The sequence below is a fragment of the Polyergus mexicanus genome, unplaced genomic scaffold (assembly GCF_030449975.1).
Source record: "Polyergus mexicanus isolate NDT 795.1 unplaced genomic scaffold, iyPolMexi1.0 SCAF_186, whole genome shotgun sequence".
In the NCBI taxonomy this organism is placed as follows: Eukaryota; Metazoa; Arthropoda; class Insecta; order Hymenoptera; family Formicidae; genus Polyergus; species Polyergus mexicanus.
The window spans coordinates 10,019-20,673 of record NW_027223506.1 but is presented as its reverse complement, the minus strand read 5'-3'; the positions used below and the strand labels follow the sequence as shown (position 1 = coordinate 20,673).

The 10,655-nt window shown below is 28.6% G+C and overlaps 3 protein-coding genes across 3 annotated transcripts; 1 reads left to right on the top strand and 2 right to left on the bottom strand.

Annotated features, from left to right (window-relative positions):
- Nucleotides 1-375: 375 nt before the first annotated feature.
- LOC138944410 (uncharacterized protein pXO2-05/BXB0004/GBAA_pXO2_0004-like) lies at nt 376-2,049 on the bottom strand. Its single transcript, XM_070315294.1, has 3 exons — nt 1,797-2,049; nt 1,432-1,578; nt 376-1,184 (listed from the first exon to the last, which is right to left on the bottom strand). Exons 1-3 carry the CDS (start codon nt 2,047-2,049, stop codon nt 376-378), a joined length of 1,209 nt encoding a protein of 402 aa, XP_070171395.1.
- A 2,587-nt stretch (nt 2,050-4,636) lies between these two features.
- LOC138944409 (protein RepS-like) lies at nt 4,637-6,220 on the bottom strand. Its single transcript, XM_070315293.1, has one exon. It carries the CDS (start codon nt 6,218-6,220, stop codon nt 4,637-4,639), a length of 1,584 nt encoding a protein of 527 aa, XP_070171394.1.
- A 579-nt stretch (nt 6,221-6,799) lies between these two features.
- On the top strand, nt 6,800-10,024 carry LOC138944407 (GRIP and coiled-coil domain-containing protein-like). The gene is made up of 3 exons (XM_070315291.1): nt 6,800-6,932; nt 7,194-7,496; nt 9,438-10,024. Exons 1-3 carry the CDS (start codon nt 6,800-6,802, stop codon nt 10,022-10,024), a joined length of 1,023 nt encoding a protein of 340 aa, XP_070171392.1.
- Nucleotides 10,025-10,655: the final 631 nt, after the last annotated feature.

Sequence of the window (10,655 nt, the reverse complement as noted above, 5' to 3'; positions counted from 1 at the left end):
GAAATTGAGATAAATTATCATACCCATTTTCCTTTGCAATAACTTCTAATTTACTTTTCACTTCTATAGGAATCCCACGTAAATATAAAGTAGATTTATTCATTTATAATTCCTCCTTTAAAACCAAAACCTAAATTGATTTACTAAATCAATTTAATTAGATTCGCCTAAAGTAATGGCTTATCTAATGAGCATAAGGGAAACAGCTAGCTCGTGCCTCGCTAGGTTGGCAGTGCCAACGTTTCCATGTGCTTGCTGCGATTGCTGGTTTAAATGCGTTTTCAATGCACAATCAACACACTTTCAATGCACATTCAATGCGTTTTCAATGCACTTTTTACAATCAAAAACATTTTAAATATTCACTTAATCAGTTTAATTAACACTTTTAATCTTGGTAGATTGTTGCTTAGGTGGCATTTTAAAAGTTCCATTTTCAATTGCTTTTTGTTTCTTTTCTAACAACTTAATTCGTTGTTTATCAATTTCAATTCCATGCTTATGACCCTTAATCAATTGTTGGTTTTGTTTAATATCTTGCTTTAAATTGTCTAAATTATCTTGAGTTTTCTTTCGTTGTGAAGCTACCTCATATTTCTGATTTTCTTTCAATCCTTTTTGTCTTTCTTGGTCAGCTTTAATCGTATCTTCTGAAATTTTTATCTGTTTTTTATGATTACTAATACTCTTATATACTTTTGAAATTTGTTGCTTAGCAATGTCTTCAGCTAATTGAAGATCATTTTTATTCGGAACTTTTTCTTTTAATAAAGAATCATCTTCGTTAATAACAAATTTAGCTTGTCCTTGCGTTTTTTGAGTACTTCCAGTAATCGGAGTATCATTCGTAGCTACTACTCTTATTGCTCTGAATTTCGGTGCTAAGTGATTAATATCAATTAAATAATCGTTATCAGTAACTGGAACCACATTAACTTCTGCATCACTATTAACCTTTGTTTCAACTTGAAATTGAACATATTTAGCAAGTAGTTGTTGGGTGACATCGTTATTACCTGTTGTTTTTAATTGCAATAACATACGTTGCTTTTGTGGGTTATATGCTTTAGAAACTAACTCCATTGCAGTACTATTAGTCGTTGATTTATCACCATTAGTAAAGTTCACAGCTTGCCTTAATGGAGTATTTGCAATATTACTAACACGAGTTCCAAAGAACGCTCCTAAAATCAAAAAAGTAAAACCAACAAACCAAATTCCAGTAAATATCCAACGTCTAAACCAACCATGATACTTCCAATACTTTCTCCATTTTTTGATTTTATTTTTCATTAACTGACTCCTTTTCAACTACTCTTCCTTGTTGTAAATGAACAATCGTTGGTGTTTGTTGCACATCATATTGTTTTACATATTTATCATTTTTAGGATTTTGAGTATCAATATTTAAGTACTTAACTTGAGGGTTACCATTAAAATTTTCCTGAGTTAAAACTTTCCATCGTACCGATTTACAATCATCACAACCTTGTTGATAGAAATAAAGTTTGATGTCTTCTTTCGCAGCTTTCTTGGAATTCAAAGTACTATTAATTTCTTGGGAACTACTTGGGATCGCTGTAAAATTCAAATAAATCAAAGTTAAAGTAATCGAAATAGTTGCAATAAAAATTAATAAACCCCAGAGAATAATCTTTCTATGTTTAGATTTCATTGGTTCATTTTTATAATAATAATTATCTTGATAAGACAAATTAATTTCTCCTTTTAATCAGATGTATATTCTTTTAATTTCAAATCTGTTAACAAATTAATTAATTCAGGTGATGACCAACCTGCCATATTTCGTACATATTTCCAGTGATTAATTGGTAATTCACTAGTGCTATTAATAACTACAGCAACTCTTAAAAATCCATCACCATAATCATCATTAGCCACCAATAATAAGTCATCGACTTTTGGATTAATCAACTGTTTTTGTTTACTAGAGTCAAAACCAACAGTAACGCGATCACTCATTCCTTTGGTTCCCAAAAATTTAACATCAACCCGATTGTCATTAGAACTAGACTTTGTCTTTTCCATATTTTTCCTCCAATTCAGCTAATTCTTTTTGATTTAAAATAACTTTCTTAATTCGAAATGGATTGGGCAAACTTTTAATATAAGCTGAATCGCCACCCAAATGATGCCCTCTTCGATCATCTCTTTCATACAAACTTGGATATCTTTTATTTAAATATTGAAAGGCTAATGCATCAGTTTTAAACAATTTTGGAACTATCAAATGATTCTGGAGGTTTTGAATAACATAAATCTTCATGTGGAATAACACCTCACTTAAATCGAATATTCAGTAGCAAGTTTGTCACGCAATTCATTAACAACATGTTCTGATTTGTTAGCCAACTTCGATAAATCAGCTAATGCTGGATCATATTCATCAAAAGAAGTTAAATCCAAAGTATCAACTATTTTTTGAATCTGATTAATTGCTATTAAACCTTGATTAACTGTTTTAACTACTTGATGTCTTAATTCTTTTTGCTCTTTTAAATTATCAATCGTAGTTTTTAATCTATCGACATTTTCTAATTTATGCTGATAGTCTTCTTCAGTTTTTGCATATTTAGCAGCACGATCATGTAAAATTTCAACTTCTTTATACAACTCACTATTTTCTTGCTCATAACCACTCAATCTAATTTCATCGGTCTTAATTTTTCGTTTCAATTCTTCATAATCATCAGGCTCAACTACTTGTTCAACAATTTCAGTATTAGTAGCTTCCTGGACTTTTTTTAATTGCTTTTCATAGCTTTTACGATCAACTTCTAATTGATTATTTAAAGTATCTACTTGAGTTTTATTTGACTCTAAATCTTGTTTTAGCTTATAAATTTGATTATTTTTTTGTTCTCGTTCTTCAGCCAAAGTTTTTTCTGTATTCTTTTGATCTTCACGAGCTTCTTTCAACTGCTTCTTTAAATCTCTTATTTCTCTTGCAGACATATCTTCTGCTTTTTTTAACTGACCGTCTTTAGTTAAATGTCCCTTTTCACGTTCTTCAAAAGGCAAAGTTGCTATTTCATAAAGTACATTCATACTCAAATCAGGCAACGTTGCCTGATTTGAATTTCCTCCTAATTCCTTAACTATTTGAATTGCACGTCTTGCAAAAGTATCTCCAATATTCATAGATTCAAGCCATGTCAACCACTCTCCATGAGCTAAATCATGATCTTTAACCCATTTAAGCCTTCGTCCAATTTCAAATACAGCTTGACCGGCCATATTCTGATAACCTTTAATTTCTGCTGTAATAACATTCAAATCATTACTTAATACTTCTTTAGTTTGGGTATTATTACTCAAATTTTTCTTATTCATATTTCATCTCCTTGTTTTGTTGCTAAAACAGCAACTATTTTTCGAAAATTTTTTCAAAAGGAATTCCAAGTTTATTACATATAATTGGAATCTCATTAACTTTAAAATTATATATTCCTGATTCTCTTCTAGAATATTGTCCGCTAGTAATACCTAGGTAATAAGCCATATCAGATTGAGTAATTCCTTTTGATAATCTAACCCTTTTTATTAATTTTAATTTAATCGCCAAAAATCCTTCTCCTTTCCATGTTGCTATTTCAGCAATGAAAATACATTTATATCATATGTTGCTGAAATAGCAATGTCAAGATTTTTGTTGCTTTTTTAGAAACATAAACATGCTGTTTTAGCAACAATGATATATTTGTTGTTATTAAAGCAACTAAATGGAGTAATTATTATGGATAATGAAAAAACAATAAAAATATTAGAAAATCTACTAGAAACAAATAATATGAGTCAAGTATCAGTAGCAAAAAAATTAAACATGGGAAAAACAGCTTTTAGCAGAATAATGAATGGTAAAAGAAAAATATCTTCAGATGAACTAAATAAATTAGCAAAAATATTTAATGTAAAAGTGGATTATTTACTTGGTAATGAAAACGATATAGATAAGCCATCATGGGCAACTGAAAAAGATTCACTTTCTCTAGATAAATTTTTAGAAACAAATGGTGCAATGACTTTTGAAGGTATTGAACTATCTAAATCACAAAGAAAAAGAGTTAAAAAAATATTAACAGAAGTCTTTTGGGAAGAATTAAAGAAAGATCGTGACAAAGGAGTACGTTAATATGAGCTTCTATTATGAACTAGCAAAAGAAACTGGAAATAAATATAAAACATATGATCCTTTTAAAATTGCAGAAAAAAGAGGAATTGACATAAAATACAAAAATTTTGAAATGGAGCCAAAAGGAGAGGCAGTTAAGTATTTCGAAAGATCAATAATAATACTTGATGAATCACTTTTATATTCAGAAATGAAATATTTTGTTTGTGCTCATGAATTATGCCACGCACTAGAACATACGGACTTATCAAACTACTATATATCCAATTGCATAATAAAAAATAAATTTGAATACCAAGCAGATGACTTTGCAAAATCTTTACTAACAAATTTATACAAAGAACACTACGATGAATTACCAGAAACATATTCAAAACTACAAATAGCTTATGGATTACCAACAATGACAATATAAACATAAACTATTTTTTTAATACAAAAGGATACTAGAAATATCTTAATGGCAATTGGTAGCACTAAATTTTATCCTGTATGTTTCGTTGACAAATCAATATTCGTTCCCTTTTCTTTATATCCAAATCCTTTTGATTGAAGTGACCCATTAACCATAGTATTAATCTTATTTTCAAGACTAATCATCTCCTCTTCTAGGCTATTTCCAGCTCTATTAAGAAGGTTTCCATGTAATTGTTCCTTAGACTTAATCAAAGCTTTTACAAGCATTTTAAGGGTTAAATAACCATTTGCATTGTTCCCCTTTTTACGTTTAACTATCAACTTGTTAGTAGTTTTTAGTGATTTTAAAGCACGATTTAAAGAACTAGGTGCTATCCCTAGCTTAGCTTGAATTGTTCTTGTAGAAATAAATACTTCATTTGCTTCATCTGAATTAGACACATTATTAATTAGTTCAAGAATGTCCTGAGTCCATTCTTTTTTATGTGAATATTTACGTTCAGAACGAGGTTTAGCAAACTTATACCAATTTTTAGTTTTTTTAGTTTGTTTTAATATTTTCAACTCTTCGCTAGTTGCCCAAGTTTCAATTAAACTTTCAATGTAGACAGAACTTGCCCCTTGATACACACCCGAATAAGCATCTTTGATGCAACGGTCTAAATCATGTTGTTCAAGAGATACTTTTAATTTTGTATTAAACTCATCTAGAAGATCATAACAGGCTTGTTCATTCATCTTTGATGAATAGCATGCTAAAGCTAGTGTGAGTACCGTATTATGTCTACCGATTCCCATACCTGGTTTAATATTCGTTTTATGTAATAGCCAATCAAACCATGGTTGATCCATTTGTCGACCATAATTTTGGGCCTTTTTAACCACATTCAAATCAGGACGATGTTGTTGATAATAGCTTTTGCTCCAATCTAGGAATGTAGCAAGGCCATAAGTCATTTCTGGTTCAAAATAAATCACATTATCTTGACGAGGAATTCTAAAAATACCAAAATTATTACAGCCCACATCAACTTGACCCAAATTTTGCTTAATTGAATCTTTAATGTTTTGTGAAATCATTTTAGCAACTTCTAAAACTGGATAGCGATCCCCTCTTCGATTAACAAAAGCTGGTTTATCCAAAACATAATAAACCTGATAGCCTTTATCAGTTTTCAAAATTACTGTTGGTAAAATAACATAGCCTAACAATAAGCTTTGCATAACTTGTGATTTTTGAGCATCTCGTTCATCTTTGTTTTTAAAATCAATATCAATAACAAACGAATTAATTTGATTTAAATTCTTTTCATAATGTCCTTTTAAATGTTGCTTGTCTTCTGTATATCCTAACCAAGAAAATTCATTAGGTGTCCAATGTGTCAATTTATTATCATTTTCAAATAAAGCTTCATAAGAACTTATAGGAAATCCTTTGGCAGATTTCATTGACTCTTTAGTTCTAAACCCTGCAATTGACCCTTTTTTATCAGTATCATTTTTCGGTACAAAATTTATTACTCGTTTAGAGTTTTTTACTTTTAATTCTGTTAATCCATTATGTAATACACATCTTAAAATCTTATGTAAATCAGTTTTCGTAAGTTCTGCCATTTTTACCACCTCCTTCAGTAACTTGATATTAATCATAGCTACTGAATTTAATTTAGTTATTAACTGCAAATAAAAAAGAGGAACAAGTAATTTACTTGTTCCTCTTTAAACGCAATTTGATCACTAAATAGTATAGTAAAATATTGACAAATACTATATTTAAGTTGTATTCTATAACTACAATTTAAATATAAATTTGAACGTTAAAAAGTCGCAAGTGGGTTGGTCACTTGTCTGGCTGATGGAAAAGTACTTCCAATACTTATTCATCAACGTTCTTTTTTATTTGAAGCCCCTTGTTATCAAGGGGAGTACTCTGCGTTGATACCACTGCTTCACTATACCAACAATGTAAACACTTTCTTGTCACTTGCATACATCTTCATGTAAATACCTTTTGAATACATTGCATACATATATTCAGAACATACACGTATGCAATGTATACTATTATTTTTTGCATACAATTTTTAAATAAAACGGCATTAATACACTGTTAGTCTTGCACACTATGTATACAAAGTATGCATAGTATTAATATATGTGTTGAATATTTTGTATACATAGTATATCATGTATACAAAATATAAGTTTATAAAAATTTAGGAGGATATTATGACAGCTTCTGTATATGTTGTTGGTAATTTTAAAGGCGGAGTAGGTAAAACAAAAACAGTAACTATGTTAGCTTATGAAGCTTCAACATTAAAAAACAGAAAAACATTAGTAATAGATTTAGATCCACAAGGTAATGCTTCAAGCGTATTAGCAAAAACAGGAGATATCTCTGAAATAACAAAAAATATAACTAATGGTTTTATAAATGGTGATTTAGAACCCGAAATCACACATATTTTGCCAAACTTAGATTTAATTGCTGCAAATACTCAATTTAAAGATTTACCTAAAATATTAATGAAAAAATTCCCAAATAATGAGAGAAAACAAATTAGTTATTTAAAAGAGTTAATTGAGCCTTTAAAAGATAAATATGATTCTATTTATTTAGATGTTCCACCAACAATTTCTGATTTTTCAGATAATGCAATGTTCGCTGCTGATTATTGTATTGTTATTTTACAAACACAGGAATTAAGCCTAGATGGAGCTCAAACATATATTGAGTATATGCAATATTTGATAGACAATTATGATATAAATATTAATGTGCTTGGCATTCTTCCATGTATGCTCAGACCCAATGGAAGAGTTGATGAGAAAATATTAAATGATGCACGAGAAAAATATGGAAACAATGTATTAACAACAATTGTTAATCATCAAGAAAGACTAAAAGCATATGATTCAGAAGGTATTACTTTTAATAAAACAAAAAATGGATTGGCAGATCAGTGGGACCAAAGGGCACATAATTTATTTAACAAAGTATTAACAGAACTTGACCATAACCAGAAAAATTTCGAAATAAATAATTAATCAGAAAGGAAAAAGTATGTCTGAAAATTCTAAATTTGAACCCATTTTAAGTCATAGTAAAAAAAATGGAAATACTCTAAAAAGTAAAAATGTGACTATCTCTGGTAATGATTCTTTTGGAAGCGTTAGTGACAAAATAACAAAAGAAACTACTAAGAAAAGAAATAACAGAAAAATGACTAGTCAAAGAGTTTATAGCGATACAGTGGAAAAAGTAAAGCTGCTTTCTTTTTTCTTGCCAAACAAATCTAATAAAGGAAATCTTTCTTTTGATGAGATAATTAATCAATTAATCAATCAGAATGTTAATTTAGTGTTAACTGATCGTCAAAAAGATATGTTTAGGCAGATGTGTGAAAATAACGACTTACAATAATTATGTATGCGATGTATGCAAGTATACTATGAATACATCGCATACTAATAATCATCATAATAGTAGAAAGTTTAATTGATCCATACGTCAATAAAAACGGGGATATTTATATATTTATATATTTTCAGTATTGCAAAAATAAATATTAAAAGTGAGTACATTAAGCAGTGGTATCAACGCAGAGTACTAGAATTTGACACTCAAGATTAATTTTTGAAATATATCTTGAGTAAGAAAATAGATGTAACAATTAATAGACAAAAATAGAATGATATATTTTACTACTTATAGTAAAATATATAAATAGTAAAAGTTTTAATATTATAATTTTAAAAATGCATACATGTATATTAAGTATGCATTGCATATATGTATATTAAGTATGCATTGCATATATGTATACTTAATATAACGGAGAAATTTATGAATCAAACATTTATAAACTTTGCATACACACTAAAGGGGTTATTAGAAATAATAAAAGACATTAGCAACATGCAAACTAGACAAGAAAAGATTGAATTTATAAAAAGTAGAAAGTTCACATTTTCTAGTATTATTATTTCCTTGATTTTTAAAGAGATTATCTTACTTATTACAGGACTATGCATAGGTTTCATGACTGTATTTGTCATGGGAAACATCGTTGATTGGATTCCATTTAATCGAATTCATAATAAGTTATTTCATGATATTTTAGCCTTTTTTGCTCAATTCTTTAACTATACTCTTACTGATCAATTACCATTACCAGAAGAATGGAAAAGTTGGGTAGGGGTTATATGGATAGTAATTGGTTCTATCTTTATTTGGAGGTCTATCTTTATTTATAACTTTTACTTTACGACAGGTCCCTATTGGCCAGAGCCTTACAATAGTGGACTACTTGCTTTAATAGCAAGACTCGTAATGAGAAGCTTAAAATTTACTTTTGCTATTATATTTTGGCCACTTTTTTTCTTATTCAAATTACCATCTAAAACTGAATTATCAAAACAAACCGTATATCATTAATAAATAGAAAGTAGGACATACACATGAATACCGTTAAAAATTTTTTTATTGCTCACAAACTTGCATCAATTATCGTAGGAATCATTATTTTACTTGCTGTTGTCGGAACAACATTTTGGTATAAACAAAGTACTACAATTAAAGAAAGTTCTCCTCAAGAAGTTCAAAAATTCCTTGACAATGGTAAAAACCATGTTTCATTAAAAGAAAAAACGATTGTTTACTTTTATAATCCTAACAATCAGAATTCAAAGGAAATTAAAAAATCAGTTGTAAAAAATGAAAATAAATTTAATGGAAAAGTAATTAATGTTAATGTTAGCGATTCTAAAATTAAAAAGGTACTCAGAGAAAATAGTAATTATAACCTCCAAACAGAAAAAGATTTAAATAATATCTCTCCTACAATTTTATTGTTTTATAAAGACTATGATATTAAAACAATTGGGAAAGGATCTAATGACGATCATACCTACATTTCAGATGGAGATGTAAATCATATTTTTAATACTAATGTAAAAAAATATGATGATGAAAGAAAACAACAAGAAAAAAGTGAAAAAGCTAACGAAAAAAAAGAAGCTGACAACGAGGCAAAAAAGCAAAGTAAAAATCTAATCGAAGGAATGTTTGGCACAAACAATATAAAACCAGATGACTTCGTTGGTGGCAAAAAAAATGAATCCTATAAAGAATTGAAAGATTTAATTCCTGATAATGGAGTGAAAGTTGATAATTCTGTAAAAAATGTTTCTTCTTCAGATGAAGTCCACTCTGATACAAAGATGGAATCAATTAAAAAATCGTCAAAAAACGAATATATACTTAACTATTTAGTAACTATTGAAAATAAAAAGAATAAACTTGATACTAATGAAATGAGCTCAAAAACAACTAAAAATACCAAAAAAATTAAGTATGAAGCAAAAATCAAAAATACTGACAAAGATCAATTTAAAATAGTTTCAAATAAACAGATTAAAGTTCTCAGCGATAAAACTGAAGAAGAATAACTAAAATATTTTAAGAAACAAAAGCGACAGGATAATTTAATCCCGCCGCTTTTGTTTTTGAATACAATTTAATATTAATTTCCACCAATATCTGTTGGACTACCCATATCCTTTAAGCCAGTGATAACATTTTTATCATTATCGTAATCGACTTTCCACATATGTGTATGTTCTTGATAATGATCTTTACCAGATTTAACTTTGTATTTAACCATAGCTAATCCAGATTTTGTAATCCCAGGATCAGTATCAGCAAACAACTGCATACTAACAAATTTAGAAGTAGTTCCAGCACTATTAACTGATGTATTACTTGTAGGATACAAAGTTGTAAATAAATCTTTACTCAATTTATCTTTAACCATATTTTTACGTTTTGCGTAATTTTTAGGAGTAAATGTATAAAAGTTTCCCATTACCTGGTTAGTTAAATCATTAAATTTTTGATTTGATTCTTGTTTAGGATCTGTATTAGCAGCAATAGCATGTTTAGTTAAATTATCATTTTCTGCAATCTTTTCCTTGTATTCTTTTTCAGTGTCTATTTTTTGCTTTTCAGCTTTGTTAATTTGTCTATTAGTACTAGAAGCTAGATTATTATACTGCTTTTGACCTAAGGAAATTTGATGTC

Bases quoted from the DNA above. Each gene is read 5' to 3' on its own strand.
- LOC138944407 (XM_070315291.1), top strand. From the start codon at position 6,800: ATGACAGCTTCTGTATATGTTGTTGGTAATTTTAAAGGCGGAGTAGGT. The intron at 6,933-7,193 runs GTAATGCTTCAA...CTATTTATTTAG, and splicing joins AATAGATTTAGATCCACAAG to ATGTTCCACCAACAATTTCT. The intron at 7,497-9,437 runs GTATTACTTTTA...TGTTTTATAAAG, and splicing joins AAAAGCATATGATTCAGAAG to ACTATGATATTAAAACAATT.
- LOC138944409 (XM_070315293.1), bottom strand. From the start codon at position 6,220: ATGATTAATATCAAGTTACTGAAGGAGGTGGTAAAAATGGCAGAACTT.
- LOC138944410 (XM_070315294.1), bottom strand. From the start codon at position 2,049: ATGGAAAAGACAAAGTCTAGTTCTAATGACAATCGGGTTGATGTTAAA. The intron at 1,579-1,796 runs GTTGGTCATCAC...TGAATTTTACAG, and splicing joins ATATGTACGAAATATGGCAG to CGATCCCAAGTAGTTCCCAA. The intron at 1,185-1,431 runs GTAACCCTCAAG...TTTTGATTTTAG, and splicing joins AACTCAGGAAAATTTTAATG to GAGCGTTCTTTGGAACTCGT.